The sequence below is a fragment of the Leptodactylus fuscus genome, chromosome 6 (genome assembly GCF_031893055.1).
Source record: "Leptodactylus fuscus isolate aLepFus1 chromosome 6, aLepFus1.hap2, whole genome shotgun sequence".
NCBI lineage: Eukaryota > Metazoa > Chordata > Amphibia > Anura > Leptodactylidae > Leptodactylus > Leptodactylus fuscus.
Genome location: NC_134270.1, coordinates 146,468,910 through 146,486,328, shown reverse-complemented (window position 1 = coordinate 146,486,328; position 17,419 = coordinate 146,468,910). Strand labels below are relative to the sequence as shown.

The following is a 17,419-nucleotide window of genomic DNA, read 5'->3' as shown; positions in this document are numbered from 1 at the left end:
TATTATATAGTGTATGGAGCTGGAAGCAGATCAGTTCATACATTGTATAGTAGCTGGCCCATGCTATTGTAGCTCAGCTCCCATTCACACATTACAAACACTTATCCATAACTTCAAACTTTCAAAAATATAGAGGGACAGAATATGTGGTGGGCTATGCACGCTGCGGAAAATTTAGCTCCACCCACTTCTATGTTAACTCCGCCTATTCTCATCTATTTTTCTATGTGCCCCATACGGTATAATCCTCCTACAGTCCCCCAAACATTATATGTCCCCACATTATAATATTTCCCTCCAATTGCCCCATAGTATGAAGAAACTAGAGGGGGATGTTAAACTGGGGCAGCTGGAGGGGGACATTAAATTATAGGGGTAGTTGGATGGGAACATTAAACTGGGGGCTAATGATCCCTTCCAAATTACCCCCAGTTTAATGTCCCCATCCAGTGAACCTCACTGTTTAATGTTCACCTCCAGCTGCCCCCAGTTTAATGTCACCCTCCATCTGCCCCCCAGTTTAATGCTCTTCTTTATCTCCACCCAGTTTAATACCCCACTCTATCTGCCCCAGTTTAATGCTCCCCTTCAGCTGTCTGAGTTTAATGTTCCCCCTCCATCTGCCCCCTAGTTTAATGTTCATCTTTATCTCCCCCCAGTTTAATGTCCCCCTTTCATCTTCCTCCAGTTTAATACCCCCCTTTATCTGCCTCCAGTTTAACATAATAAAACACTAATACACACATCTCCCTGCTCTCCTGCCACTCTGTGCAGTCTGTTGTCCAAGACTGTTCAGGGAGTTCCCAGGGCCGGAGCACATAGAGATGTGCTTCAAACAGAGCGGTGAAGCAGGATCTGTCTGAGGATGGCTCCTGCTTCACCATTGTATTTAACTGATCTGTGCCTGGAGGACGCAGATGAGTTCATTCCAGGACAGCGGGACAGGACCCAGATCCAGGACTGCCCTGCTGAAACTGTGACGGTTGGGAGGTATGACTTATCTCCTATCCACACATTATGGAAAAAGTGTCATATCAGATTGCAGTCCTGCAGAGTCATAGAAGTGAAAGGAGCATAGGCCACGGAAGTGCATTGATGCTTCATTCACAGGGAGGCTTCAGGAGGACTTTTGTTCTCCTATTCTCCTGATCTTTGGGACCACCAGCGACTTTACACTTATCCCCCATCCTGTGGATAGTGGATAAGTGTTTGTAGGAACACAACCTGAAAAATGAAAAATGGTGCAGGTCCATGAAGATCATCCCTGGCAGGAGGAGTCATAAACAGTTAACATAGTCCTACACTTCAGATCAAGGTTGAGCAAACCTCGTGATTGTTGCAGAATTGGGTGCTCATCTAACTAGTATAGCAGTGTCCTGATCTTCATCTAGAGTCAGAGGTCAGAGCAATGCAGGATTAAGCTTTTGGGTTTCTATATGGTGATAATTTTATTTTCAGGCTAGATTGTCTGCCGCACATTCATGCTTGGACATGTGAAGTGTGTATGTGAGTGGGGCTTACAAGAATAGATATTCCCTTATGGTCTATGTAATCTGTACGTCCAGCCTTATATTGAGATCACATTCAGGTCATGTTAGGTATTTTGGTCTTATCAGACCACAGAATGTTTTTACACTTGAAGGTTCTTACATTCTTATGCCAGATTTATAGCTCTGACATTTTATTTCTATTTTACCCCTGACTGGTACTTTCTTTATATCCATCCCCTGTCTAGTAGTTGTCAGTGACCTTATCGCAGCCCTGCTTAGCTATGTTCACTTTATCCGCACCCAGTTCTTCCAGACATCCATGTAGGCTAGGGCACACTATTTATTACACGGCTGACTCATTTCAACTATTCAATCTACTCCTATAGTCCACAGAGGTATACTGGGGCAGATTTACTAATCCTGTCTAAAATGGAGACATTGCAAACTTAGACTAGACAATATACAACTTGCCAGAATTATGAAAATGACTAATGCTATCTAGTCTAACTTTACACAATCTACCATTTGGCTAACTTTGTGGCACAATTTTGGGAACACTAGCACATCACTTTATCTACTTGTGTATAGGACTGCTTGGTGAACATTTTTTTAATATACAGATTAGAGATGAGTGAACAGTAAAATGTTCGAGGTTCGATATTCGTTTCGAGTAGCCCCTCAATATTCGACTACTTGAATCGAATATCGAACCCTATTATAGTCTATGGGGGGAAAATGCTCGTTTCAGGGGTAGGCAACGTTCAATCAAATTATACTTACCAAGTCCACGAGTGAGGGTCAGGCTGGATCCTCCGTGAAGTCTTCTCCTAGCAGCGTCCCTGCGGCGTCTTCCGGATCTTCATTCACTCTGCCAGGCATCGGGCCTGGGCAAAGCCGACTGCGCATGTCCGCACTACAAGCGGACATGCGCAGTTGGCTCTGCCCAGGCCCGATGCCTGGCAGAGTGAATGAAGAGCCGGAAGACGCCGCGGGGAAGCTGCACGGAGAAGACTTCTAAAGGTAGGAGAAGAACCAGCCGAACTTTTACATTCGAACAGCGAGTGGTACTCGATCGAGTACGAGTATTTCGAATACCGTAGTATTCGATCGAATACTACTCGCTCATCTCTAACACAGATATTTAGTAATAAACAGATTCCAAAGTGAATACTCTCTGTGTATTGTCAGTATGTACAGATGTAGCCATTGGCAATGGTGTTAGGTCACTTCAAATAGTTATTTTTCTGGTTTTATAGAACTTAGAACAGTGGTTATGGTACCCTATGAAAGCTGAGATGACATGTCTTGTTATAAAAAATGGGCATATCACAGCTGTAAATGTGATTTTTATATGCATCATATGAAGCTCAAATTCCTGACTGTGTCTTTTACTAATAATATCTACACATTTTTATAGCTAGAACTGCAATCTTGGAATCTGAGCTTTAATATGTAACCAGAACCATCATTCTAGATGCTAATAAACTGGAGATACAGCTATTTCAAGCAACCCTCCCACACATACACAGATTATACAGATTGTCCCTGGTAAGCTAGGGATAACTTTAGAGCCTTTTTTCTATTGAAATTAAGTAAAATAAGTTAATAAAGGAAACAAAACCAAACAAACAAAATAGTAAAAAAAAGTTAAATGACACTTACACTTGATATCATACCCCATTTTTTACAAATCACTTAGTTTAGTGTTCCCCCAATTTTTGCTCCGTGTAGCCCTGAATATGAAACAACTTACCGCCCCGTGTATCTAATATATAAGCAAGCACAAGCATTCATGGATCCTACTATTGTTCCTGGGTTATGCCTCGTTCATACCCAAACACAATATTATACTATAATATATACCTCGTCTTTTTCCTATGCACAGTCTCAGGATTAGAGACTGTAAAATATAATTAAGGCTGTGCTCATATCTGCATTTTTTTTCCTGTACTGTGACATTTTTGAAATTATAATGTATTTGTGTGATTATGTAATTATGTAGCGTAATTGTATTATGTAAATATGATGGGAAATCATATATACACAATCAATGTGAACACAGTCTTAGTGTTCACACTGGGAGTTAGAGATACCCGTCACCTCCCCTGACATGTCTGTTTTAGTAAATACTTGCTTTCCCCATGATATCACAATTCAGGGTCATCTTTTCTTATAACTCTATATTGTGCCATTCCTTTGTTATTTCTCCTGGAAACTAAATAACAAATTTACAAGTGTGACTCCCATTATTCTTCTCAAACAAGTGTGTCCCAGAACAGAGTGGAACCGTCCGCTCTGATTGGACAATAATTCAGGGACACCCCCCACCCCCACCCCAAATTACTAATACCCAATTTATTTGTAGGAATAATAGCAGAGGAACAGTGTAACACAGAGTTGCATGAAAAAATCCTCTAGAATTGTAATTTTATGGGGGATTCAAGGAAAGTATGTCAGCAGCGCCTGTGGGGGCCCACTTAGTTTCTGCAGTGAGCTCTTCCATCAATAGAGATGGCTGTGCTCATTGCACTGTTAAAGCCGTATAGTAAGTGCAGATTTCATTCTCACTTACCACTCTTAACTCCTCTAACCCCCGCCACTTCTCTGTTCTGGCACCGACAGGGTTAAATGGGAAGGAGCAAGGATGGGGTGGGGGTACAAGACGCTAAGAGGGATTAGTGAGAACGAAATATGCATTGTCAGCTCACACCCCGCAAGGTACTAGGAGTGAAAGGAGGGGTCGGGGGCAGACATAGGGGGCCATTATATGGGGGTATAAGGGGCATTGTGCTGCGTGAGGGTATAAAGGACAATGGGGAAAATAAGTGGCCTATTTCATTTTATTGGGGCATACGCGGATGTAAGGATGACATCCCACTGTGTTGGTGTAAGGAGATCAGTATAGTGTATGCAGGTGTAAGGAGGTCATTAATATATTTTGATGGAAAAAGGGAGCCATTATAATGTATGGAGACATAAGTGAACCATTACACTTTGTGGATGCATAAGGGGGTTATAACACTATATTGGGACATAAAGGGGACATTATAATGTGCCTGGCATAACAAAAGGATCTTTATACTGTGTATGGACATATTATAAGGCCATTAAATTATGTTGCGTCATAAGGGAGCCTTTACACTTTATGGATGCATAAGGGAGTCATAACACTGTATGGGGCATAAAGGGGACATTATAATGTGTCTGGCATAACAAAGGGCCATTATACTATATATGGATATATTATGAGGCCATTATATTATCTTTCACCATAAGGGAGCCATTACATCTGGGGGCATCAATTATAGCTTCACCTCTCACCCATAGTTTTCACCCTTTGCAATGCAAAGGTTGAAAGTTATGAAGCACCTACGGCCATTCCAGCAGGTTGCTGCATAATTTGCACCACAAAGGGGCTCACTGGGGTCCTGTCACCAAAGGGCCCACACAAATCTATTTTTAACACAATGGTCCTGATGGGGAACCTAAAACCGTATATACAACAGGCCTTGCTGTGCCTCCCTATAGGCTTCCAGATATTCTATTTTATGCAGAATTCTGTATGAAAAATTATGATATTGAGATATTCTGCCAAAGAAACATTGCTCATAGAGAATATCTCTGACATACGGCATCTGACAGAGCACTTCATATGGTGACACATGGAGTCCCTGCACGTTATCAGCAGTCCTACGGGACTCTCTATCCTACCGAACATCCTCAGCCTCGTGCATGAGGGCTAAGCCTGGAAGAAATGACTGATTCATGTCTGTCTCACTGTGTCATTCACCTGTGTACGTGTGTATTTATAACCCTTTGAATAACCGAAGGCATCAGCTCTGCTTCCCTTATAATGAATATGACAGCGTGATTGTTCTGGAAACATCCGATCCCCTGCCCATCTCCTTAAATAGAAGAAAATCATCCTGGTAATTTACTTCCCATTATTAATACCAGCTGACTCCAACTCATTAGTGATCTGCGGATAAATCTCTCCTTGTAGAGGAAATGTAAGGTGTTAATTACCGAGGCCTACAAGGAAGCGGAGCCCAAGTGTCACAACATTACGACTGTGGGTAACCTAATGTCTGCCAAGCATCCCCGAGCACCCAATTACACCATGAAAAGCAATAATATTACTTGTCCAGCTCTTAGAGATATGTGCAGCTGAACTCCACGTGTTAGCCAGTCGTATCACATCCATAGCTGATTATCCAATGATCCACCAATTATGACGCCTTCGTTTAAATAGACAAAGCTATGTTGCATGGCCCTCGATGTGACACTCAAGGGGTGCCAAAACATTTGCTACAATAAATAGCTCCTGCGTTACCAAGAGACTCAATCTAAAAAAACATATCTCTATCACCCACCCCTCGAGCTTGTCAGACACTGTTCTTTTTTTCTTTTACCTCCAGGAAATTGGCCAAGAAACAGAAAGAAACCCAAAGTGGCTCTCAGAGGGAAATGGGCCTGGTGGCTTCCGATAAAAGTTCCAGCAAACTGAGCTCCACCCGCAATGAAGACACGTTCTCCAGCTGTCAGGACGTCAATGGATTTAGTAAGAACATCACAGTTATGGGGAGGGAGATCCTGTATCATTAGGACAATTACCATGTATGAAATATGAGATCCCTTATACAAGCGAGAGCATTTACACAATCGGAATGACTTATTAATTCCCACTGGGAAAAGTATTATCGTCTTTCCGTAGTCGGTGGCGGTTTCCTCAGATGCTCTTTCCTCTAGAAATTGACAGACCGACTATTAAACCTTTAATGGAAAAAAAATTCTTTATCTAAATACCGGCGCTGAGATCCCGCTAGGAACCTAAGCCTTTAAATAGGCATTTCCTAAAAAGTTCAATACCATATTAGAGCCAACTCCCTACCGGCCCTTGTTTATTCCCAAAGCTGATTATTCTTAAAGCTTCCCAGTTGGAAAATGATTGTTCCCCAGACGTAAGCATCATATTTTATTATATTTGTCCTTAAGACAGTCCAGTAATGAATGAGACTTAGCACATAACAACTAATATCATGGAACATTATTGTACGAGAAGAATTTCGCTTCAATAGAGAATGGCGCTGCTGCGTAGAGCTGCCCAAGGTGAAATACCACCCCCCTTTACTTAGAGATAAAAGGTTTTTAATGCATGGAACATAGACTTGAATTCTTATATTTTTTTAAAGTGCTGGACCATTTGTCTCCTACTGTTTGTATGTATTACAAGCTGCAAGCTGCAGAATGCCATTCTTTTGTGACATCAATCAGACCAGGTCTGTTATGTTCACATCTGCATTTGTTGATTCGTTCGGGAAGTCCGCATGGGGACGCCCGGAATGGAATACCGAACGCATTGACAAGCAGTGAGCAGCGAAAGTAAATGGACCTCATAGACTATGATGGGGTCCATGTGATTTCCGAGCGTTGAAATAGAAGTAGATCACAAAGCACTTTTCTGTGTGCATGTTCTGTACGGACACCGCATGAAAAGCGCTCACACCCCATTATAGTCTATGGGGTCCGTGTGCTCTCATAAGCCCTTCTCAATGTATTCGGTATTCCGTTCGGGGTGAGTCCCCATGTGGACTCCCCAAACGGATTACCAAATGCAGATGTGAACCAGGCATTAATAAATACAATAAACTAAAATAAAAAAAAAAGATATCAGCTTTACATATGTTCTGGACAACAAAGATAAGACCTAAGCACCAAGCCATCAAAAAGCTCATCCAATGGATGTTACACAGAATGGCACTCTGGAGACTGCTATGTATTGTAATACAGGCAAGCTGTAGAAGATTCATGTCCAATAGTGTTAATAAAAAAAACAATTACAAAAATGTCTCATAAGACATAAAGTATGCAGTTCAATAATAGTATTGATCCAAAAGTCTCCATAGCTTTTGACTACTATGGGATGAAAGGGAAGGTTAAAAGTTTAATCTTTGCAGTACAAAGAGACAATGATATCTGATGGCAAAGTCAGATTATGGCTACACAGTGAAGGTGTTGTGTGATGGGTTGTAATGTTGGTTCAACATGAACCATAGCCAATATAGTGTCTTATGACCGTGTAGAAATGGGTTCAAATCAATGGACCCACAATATTGTTTTCCAAATTCCCATGAGATTGTGTACAGGAACCCCAAAGGTCTCACAGCTTGTGTTTTGCGATAGTGGATCAACATGCCTGATCCTTTTATCCCCTAACATATGCTGAATTAATGCTAACAACATGTTTCATATACAATAGATGGTTGGGCAGTCCCATTGATATCAATTGGTTAAGCTAACTTAACATGATACAAGTGAATGGGAAGACACGGACATGTGCAGCTGCTCTCCATTTACTTTTGGACTGGGCCCAGGTCTTAAGATAGATGTGGGTCATAGAAATGGAACCTACATCTTTCGGGTATTTCCTATGGCTATAGCCGTAATGGAATTTCCCATTATAGACACTTAGAAGTGTCAGATCGCTGGTGGACCGAATGCTTGGGGTCCCCATGATCTAGAGAATGAATTCCTTAAAGTCCTCCTATATACTCCCAGTGATTGAGGAATACTCTTCCATGTTGGGTGAGTCATTCACTTCTATGGGACCACACTCTCTGGCAGCCACATAGAAGTGAATGGAGTGCCATGGAGGATGCAAGGTCTTGGGTCTCAGCAGCTGGTCCTAACAGATCTGACACTTAGGCTGCATTCACACTACGTAACGCCAGCGTGTATCACAGCCCTACACGCCGGCATTACAGCAGGGCTGCCGAACACTTCCCATTCATTTCTATGGGAGCCGGCATGCGAACGCTCCCCATAGAAATGAATGGGCTGCTTCTTTCACTGCGAGCAGTCCCATTGAAGTGAATGGGAAGTGCCGGTGTATACGGCAAGCTCTGCTCATGCCGAGCCGTCTATGAGTCTTTGATGTCAAAACCCCTTTAAAGAGAACCTTTCACCATTTAAACCAAGTCTATTTCTTAGCATATATTAATAGGCTCTACTCCACTGATTTTCCACCATAGTTGGAATTTTCTCTCTAGCCCCCGCCATTCCTGAGCAATAAGCACAGTTAGGTTTGATGCCTGGAGTGCAATTTAGGCTCTGTAATGTCAGAAGGGCGGTGTCAGACAGATTCAGAGCTCCAATCAGAGGCAGCCAATGTCAGAGCTCAGAATCACCCCCCTTGTATGCTCCTGCCTGACCCCGCCTTCTTGACAGTACTGAGCCTAAATAGTATATCAGACATCAAAAGTAACAGCATTGCATACCGAGGAACAGTGGGGGCTAGAGAAAAAGTTCCAACTGTACCAGAATCAATGGAGCACCAGCTATTAATTGATGTTAAGAGCTGGACTTATTCGAGGTGGTGAAAGGTCCTCTTTAAATACTAAGATGGAAGAACCCTTCTAAGTCTAATGTGTATGGCCTCCTTTAAGCATGCAAATAGGGTTGAGCCGATCTTGAGATTTCAGGATCGATTTTAAAATCTGATTTCCTATCGTTTTCCAGCCGATCCCGGTCCGTATCGTGATCGTGAAACTTGCTCAATCGCCGATCGGGATCCGATATTTTCCAATCCCGATCGTTCAACCCTATTAATGATATATACATGAATAGGGTTGCTCCATTCTTGAGATAACCTTTGACCTCGATCCCACCGAAGAAGATAGGGATCAGAATTCCGATTGCAATCATGAAATTTACTCGATCACCGATCGGAATCCAATCTTTTCCCATCCCGATCGGTCAAGCATACATGCAATATAGTCAGTTTTCAATAGAACTATTTAAGTAGCCCCTCAAAGCCATGTTCCTCATACAGGTATGGATGTAATAGCACATCTTGGAGACATCTTGGGATTTATACTGTCCTCCCTGCAGGCTTTAGGGTAGCGGACCTCTCTTGTAAAGACTATGCTGGGTGTTCCATAGGTAGACTGATATGTAACCTGTCTTCCTGCAGGCACTTCCTCTCCCTGCTCCTTCTCTATACAAAGCAAAAACCTGCAGGGAAAATCCTTACTCAATTCCTGCTACTCAGGTAGGGCTTTACAATGGACAAGCCTATCCTGTGAGAATGCTATTGGAAGCAGTGAGTTTGTCATTACGAGAAGTGCGACTGCCAAGCTAAAGTGTATGAGCAACAATAGAAATAAGTGAGATTGACCTTTAAAAAGGAGATTTGCAGGAATGTGGCGAGAATGACAATAACAATAGGAGATGATAGTTTAGGTGCAGTAGTTATATATGACTACGTGTTCCCCTTGGTAAAATCTATCTGGATAATATGGTCCTGATTCTATGTTTTCTCTCCTTTTTTTTCCACATTCTTCCTGCTTCCTCGGGATTCTTCATCTGCCAGTTTCTTCGGACACTGTCCCCTCTTCAACACTTCTAGGTAACAAAACCGAGCCGACAGCTTGTTACTGGGATTAGTCTTTTATAGTCTTCTAGGTTCTGATATCTGTAATTCTGAACACTATGTACAATGACCAATTCATGATAGAGGAGAGAAGCTGAGCTTTGTGATATATAGGGTTATAGGATAGAGGAGAGAAGCTGAGCTCTGTGATATATAGGGTTATATGATAGAGGAGAGAAGCTGAGCTCTGTGATATATAGGGTTATATGATAGAGAAGAGAAGCTGAGCTCTGTGATATATAGGGTTATATGATAGAGGAGAGAAGCTGAGCTCTGTGATATATAGGGTTATATGATAGAGGAGAGAAGCTGAGCTCTGTGATATATAAGGTTATATGATAGAGGGAGAGAAGCTGAGCTCTGTGATATATAGGATTATATGATAGAGGAGAGAAGCTGAGCTCTGTGATATATAGGGTTATATGATAGAGGAGAGAAGCTGAGCTCTGTGATATATAAGGTTATATGATAGAGGGAGAGAAGCTGAGCTCTGTGATATATAGGGCTATATGATAGAGGAGAGAAGCTGAGCTCTGTGATATATAGGGCTATATGATATAGGAGAGAAGCTGAGCTCTGTGATATATAGGGCTATATGATATAGGAGAGAAGCTGAGCGCTGTGATATATAGGATTATATGATAGAGGAGAGAAGCTGAGCTCTGTGATATATAGGGTTATATGATAGAGGAGAGAAGCTGAGCGCTGTGATATATAGGTTATATGATAGAGGAGAGAAGCTGAGCTCTGTGATATACAGAGTTATGTGATAGAGGAGAGAAGCTGAGCTCTGTGATATATAGGGTTATATGATAGAGGAGAGAAGCTGAGCGCTGTGATATATAGGATTATATGATAGAGGAGAGAAGCTGAGCTCTGTGATATATAGGGTTATATGATAGAGGAGAGAAGCTGAGCGCTGTGATATATAGGTTATATGATAGAGGAGAGAAGCTGAGCTCTGTGATATACAGAGTTATGTGATAGAGGAGAGAAGCTGAGCTCTGTGATATATAGGGCTATATGATAGAGGAGAGAAGCTGAGCTTTGTGATATATAGGGTTATATGATAGAGGAGAGAAGCTGAGCTCTGTGATATATAGGGTTATATGATAGAGGAGAGAAGCTGAGCTCTGTGATATATAGGGTTATATGATAGAGGAGAGAAGCTGAGCTCTGTGATATATAGGGCTATATGATAGAGGAGAGAAGCTGAGCTGTGTGATATATAGGGTTATATGATAGAGGAGAGAAGCTGAGCTCTGTAATATATAGGGTTATATGATAGAGGAGAGAAGCTGAGCTCTGTGATATATAGGGTTATATGATAGAGGAGAGAAGCTGAGCTGTGTGATATATAGGGTTATATGATAGTGGGAGAGAAGCTGAGCTCTGTGATATATAGGGTTATATGATAGAGGAGAGAAGCTGAGCTCTGTAATATATAGGGTTATATGATAGAGGAGAGAAGCTGAGCTCTGTGATATATAGGGTTATATGATAGAGGAGAGAAGCTGAGCTCTGTGATATATAGGGTTATATGATAGAGGGAGAGAAGCTGAGCTCTGTGATATATAGGGTTATATGATAGAGGGAGAGAAGCTGAGCTCTGTGATATATAGGAGTATATGATAGAGGAGAGAAGCTGAGCTCCGTGATATATAGGGTTATATGATAGAGGAGAGAAGCTGAGCTCTGTGATATATAGGGTTATATGATAGAGGAGAGAAGCTGAGCTCTGTGATATATAGGGTTATATGATAGAGGAGAGAAGCTGAGCTCTGTGATATATAGGGTTATATGATAGAGGAGAGAAGCTGAGCTCTGTGATATATAGGGTTATATGATAGAGGAGAGAAGCTGAGCTCTGTGATATATAGGGTTATATGATAGAGGAGAGAAGCTGAGCTCTGTGATATATAGGGTTATATGATAGAGGAGAGAAGCTGAGCTCTGTGATATATAGGGTTATATGATAGAGGAGAGAAGCTGAGCTCTGTGATATATAGGGTTATATGATAGAGGAGAGAAGCTGAGCTCTGTGATATATAGGTGAAACATAGGTTTAGGATTTCTGAGTAAAATGCAGAATAAATCCAGACAGGACTCCAAGGAGAAACAGTGAGAGTCCTGATTACTCCGCCCACACACAATAATGACTCTCACTGTCTCTCCTAGTTCTGTATTCAGGATTTTAAGGCTTTCCTGAGACCAAGTTTCTTGACTTTGCTCTAAATGTGAATACCCTAGCCAAGGCAGAGAGGTTGCTGGTACTCTACCGCACATGCCTGTAGACCTTTAACTACACGCCTGACATGGGAGACAGTTTTGGGAAAGTGTTCAGTCATTCCTAAATGTACATGTTTTACCTGTTGAGTTGTTAAAGCATTCTATAAAATGTAGCTTGCCAGCTTGCTGCCAAATGTGTCAATCTTTGTTACCGCATAGGGTATAATTTCTTTTAGTTGGGGGTTTATCATAGACAGGTTTGTCCTTTAGAAAAGAATTATACGAAACAAGAATGTAGCAATCTGACAAGTTGTACTTGTAACGTGTAACAGCAGCACAGCGGTTGCATCAAGAACACATTGTGGCTCCTTCAGGCCAACCAACATTTCCAATGCAGTCTGAAATCCACCCAAATCCTACCTCTCTTACAGACAGCAGCCACGTAGAACTAAACCAACCAACACTGACCATACAGACCCATCCATACCGGACGTGTGAGCCATTGGAGATGGCGTATCCCCGTGGACAACTCCAGCCGGCCATCCGTGTGGCAGATCTTCTACAGCACATTACTCAAATGAAGAGAGGCCAAGGGTACGGATTTAAAGAAGAATATGAGGTGAGCTTTTTTGGGTTTGGGTGAAGGCAATATTTTTGATGCATATTTTCCAACAATTCCAGCTTCCAATGTGTGTGTTCACGGGAATGAAGCTATTATTTGTCTACGGATTGAAGCTTTTTTGAATGTTACATTTCAGCACGAACAACCTTGGTGATATCTCTCAATGACATACCGAGAATGACTTGATTTTTAGAAATACTCTCCCCCCTACAAAATGCCTCTGTCGATCCTCAAGGATTTTACCAAGTCCTTGTTGCTTTATAGGATACATCTGCTGTGGGCTCCAAAGCATCTTGTTCCAACCCTTGATCTACTTACCGTAATTTCTACCTTCACTCAATTTTTATTAAAAAGTTTTTTTTGTTTCAAGGTTCGTCATTGTTCCTCGTAGAACTCAATGACAGCCATCTCATTGTTTGTTCGCCACATTTACTATGCGATTCTTCTTTTAGGCATCTGTTGCTTTATGGGAAACAAGCCAAAAAAAAAAAATTGATGTTATTAGTTTTTTTGCAATTTATAATTTCCATGTATTTACCTGCATCTCAATTTAGTATAGAAGACAACTTTGAGAAGGTTCTAATATTAGATATACATAAATCCAAATAACCTTAAACTCCGCAAATCTTTTTTGTGCAAATAGTTTGTTTTTGAACACCGCTAACGTTTTCTGTAAAGTATAATTACATTAAAGGAAAACGTTCCATCGGAGAGCACAGTGATTCTAGGACATCTGTTCCACATTGCGAGACAGCCATGTTCACCTGAATAGAGAGGTGGCTCTATAGGCGCATTGCGGTGCTCATTTAGTCTTTGACTAGGATTGGCTGCCTCATCTGTACCCCTCTTGGAGGCAAACGGGGTCACGGAATCCCTATATTGTTGTTTGTTGTCCCAAATGTAGACCCTTATTGATTTATCATCCTTCTTGTGCGTATTCCAAAGATTTCCAATGACTGTTTTTGACTAGGTTCATCAGTCTCGGACATGACCGACCACTGTGCACGTGATGGTGCAATAAGGAGGAGCTGGAGTCTCTCATTTTTTACCTATCCTGTGTACCATTGTAACTGTTCATTATTGGAAAACCTCTTTTGGTTGAGGCACCACATAGTAAAAATGAAGATTTTTTGTTAGTTTTTTTTTTTTTTTATTAGATAAAGTCAGGAGTGTATTGAGCAGAAGGTAGAAGTATAAGATTATATTCAAATGATATTTTGGGGCGGGTTCTTCTCTCGAATCCAGGGCAGATTTCACCCGGAATCTGCCTCCCTTTGTTTACAATGAGAAGCAGAGATCTCAGCTGTGACCTGCTTGATCTTGCTGCGGATCCCGTGGCTGATTCGGCCACGGAGTCTGCAGCTCAGAGTTTGCCTAATCAGCAGCGTAAAACCACGATGAAATGCAGATGCCCTGCAAGCAAAAATACTGGTGACAGAAAGTGAAGAGGAATTCCACTGTGTGAACATACCCTAAGAACTTCCTTTATAATTCCCATTACTTTTGTAGCCATTATTGGCTTGGCTCAAAAAACCGCAGCAAAACCTGCAACAACAAAAGCTGCTTTTCTGCAACGTGGGGCCTCAGCCATAAACAGAGACTCGGCCTATTGACCCAGCCCTGCATACAGATAGATCAGGATCAAACAATTTTTTCCACTTGAGAATCAGTAACTCCATTGTTTTTTGTCAATATTCAAATGAGCCCTATGGAGCAATGGGGGAGTTGCCATTGATCCCAAGAGATAAGCGGCAATGCCCTTGTTGCTCCAAAGAGCTCCCTTGCATATGGACTAAAGCAGAGATTTCTCGACAATGGAGGCAGCGATTCATAAGGGGGAATCACCATTTGATTCAGGTGACCCTAACCTATCTATCTGTTGAACATGCTAGCTTCTGGTGATGGGCTCCCTTTAAGTTCTGTTCTCTCTTTCATAGCTCACCATTCTTCCATAGCTTGCTCATGTCGTGGCTTTTCTGCCATTTTACCTTAAACTCAGAAGTTATTCTGCGATATCCAGAAGCATTTTACTGTATTTTCCCAGTAATTATTAAACTAGTAACACAGCTGGAAGCAGAGACTGTCCCTATCCAGCTTAATAAGAGCCCATCTCTTCTCCATTAGGACTATCGAGGGCGATTAGCATCTGCCCCAGGGAGGGAGCCATTAAAACAGTCGCAGAGAGGTTTAGTCTACAGATTAACCTACAAAAGACTGCACAGGATAAAACTATGTTATATCCCCCAGCTCTGCCCTGTTTAGTTCTGGCTGTCCTTTTAATAGATCAATGCCCTTTTCAAGCTCCACGTTAAGCGCTATAAATACATTTGCTAAATCCCTCGGTGCTATGTTAAATCTATCCCATTTTGCATTTCTGTCATTTAATTTATTTTTTATTTTGTTTTTATTTTAGCCTAAATAGATTATAAAAGATTAAACCGTATCAGTCACGGTATTGCGTGGTGAGTGGTTAAATCCAATGAGAAATTGGGGAATGAATTTGCGATAAAAATTAAAATTACATACAAAATAGATATATAGGATGGGGATCTCTACACCTAAGTCACATGCAATTGAACGGTATAGTGCTTGGGTGCAGTGATAGGCTCCTATGCCATTTTGGTTATCAAGACCTATAAACACAGTTCGCAAGGGGATCATATAACAATGTGTATGATACAGATGTAGTACAATTACAGTATATCTACCCTACATCAGCACCATACATGTTTGGATATAGTCCCAGTTCAAGTAAGGACTGTAGGGTTATAGGTTGGACTTGATGGACTGATGTTTTTATCCAACCTCATCTACTATGTAAGTAGTGTTTGAGGTGGTGACCAAAATATCACAATGACTGACCTTAATGTAGCGCAATGTGATTTTGCCAAGGCGCAAATGCCGCGGCAAAAAAACTGCATTTTATAGTACATGCAAAGTGGATGGGATTCTGGCTAATCCCAGCCACACATTGCAGAAAAATATGCGCAGCGGACATTCTGCGATTTCAAAAACTGTTGCGTTTTTTGTAAATCGCAGCTTGTCAATTATACCTTCAGAAGCAAAGTCTGCGGACCTTCTGTAAAAAGCGCCGCCGGAAAAGCTGCAATACGTTTCTGCCATGTTTTTTCCAACAGGGCTTTTTGGCTGCTGCGTGAGACTACGTGGGACTTCAGCCTCAGTCAAGTTTTTGGTGTGGCCTCCATTGTACATAGGATTCTCGGAACTTCTAGAAGAACCTGTAAAACTGATTGACCTAGTAGAAACATGGTACAAAGCGGTCACCAGCATATTGTTCTCTTGGACTCAATACAAGAATATAAGAAAAAATCAGCTTGTGAAAAGTTAATTCTAATTAAAGGTGTTTTCTGGGATTCTTTGATAGAAATTATTTCAAAATTTTTATAAAGAATTGATAAAAAAATAAAAAATTATTTTGGGCCTAGTACTATGCGGGGTCAGAACCATTGTATAGTGACTGAGCCACACTACTTGCTCCTGGTAGCAGTCTCAAACTGATGAATGTGGGGCCCAAAATCAGGTATTGATAGTTACATAGTAGATGAGGATGGATGAAAACATAGGTCCATTAAGTCCAATTTATAACCCTACGATGTTGATCCATAAGGAAGGCAAAAAACCCCATGAGGATGATACCCATTGCCCCATGTCAGGGGAAAAAACTCCTTCCAGATTACAAATCTGACAGTCATTTTACAACCCTGGCTTTACCAGAATGTAAACCCGTAGCCCTCAATATTTTTCCGTATAAGAAGGAGATGGATCGCCTAGTCTAACAATCAGCCAGTCCAAAAAAATCCCAGAAAACCCTTTTATTCTGACTAACTAATCACTTTTTGTATTGTAGGGTCAATGGAAGGAATTTGCTGGTGACCACTTTGTACCGTGTTACTTTTAGATCAGTTTTGTAGGATTTTCTAAAACCCTATATAAATGCCACACCAAAAAAACTGGAGGTTACATTTGACATGCCACCCCACTGATCAGGTATTGATATTGCATCCTAATGATAATCCATCAGAAACAATCCCAGACAAACCCTTTAAATTCAGTGGCGACCATAGAGTTACCTCCATGTTACAGAATTGTGAAAGTACAGAAAAGCAACTCTCCATTGTGATGACTCCTAAAAGATCTCAGTACCCCAAATCTCAAGGAGCTGAGACACCACCATACATTAGCGGATAGGCCAACCCCTCCAAAATTGGGCCTATGTGTATCTAATATATATGTCAAGGCTTACAGCGTTAATGAGAATGGAGAATTCTGTATATGGGGCCACTATGGAACATTTGACAGATTTCTCCATAACTTATGAGGAAATAGCCATTGCCATGATAATTGCACATGAAATTACTCTTATAATGAGTCCTTTACACGTATAATAGCTATGTCCCTCTAGATGTGCCCCCTTCATACATTAGTGGAGCCATTCGCACAGCACTGAAGAGCACTGTCTTCCATCGATCCCCATATGATTACAGCGTATCCATAGTCTCGCAGCACTCAAAAATTCTCTTTATTATCTTCGTACTGAACACCTCTGCCCTGTAGATATCTGCAGAGTGGAGTACACAGATCGCACAAGGGGTGATTAAATCGAGGGGTCGTCGGAAAGTGACAAAT

The 17,419-nt window shown here is 41.4% G+C and overlaps 1 protein-coding gene across 7 annotated transcripts in view; it reads left to right on the top strand.

Annotated features, from left to right (window-relative positions):
• Positions 1-17,419, top strand: part of PTPRT (protein tyrosine phosphatase receptor type T) — a 265,207-nt gene that overhangs the window by 206,830 nt on the left and 40,958 nt on the right. For 6 of the 7 annotated variants that reach the window (XM_075277527.1, XM_075277525.1, XM_075277524.1 and 3 more), the window contains 4 exons: positions 5,909-6,051; positions 9,463-9,540; positions 9,862-9,897; positions 12,582-12,769. In XM_075277527.1, the coding sequence (XP_075133628.1) occupies positions 5,909-6,051; positions 9,463-9,540; positions 9,862-9,897; positions 12,582-12,769 (445 nt within the window). The remainder of the gene's footprint in view (positions 1-5,908; positions 6,052-9,462; positions 9,541-9,861; positions 9,898-12,581; positions 12,770-17,419) is intronic. The other variant, XM_075277526.1, reaches the window with a different exon arrangement.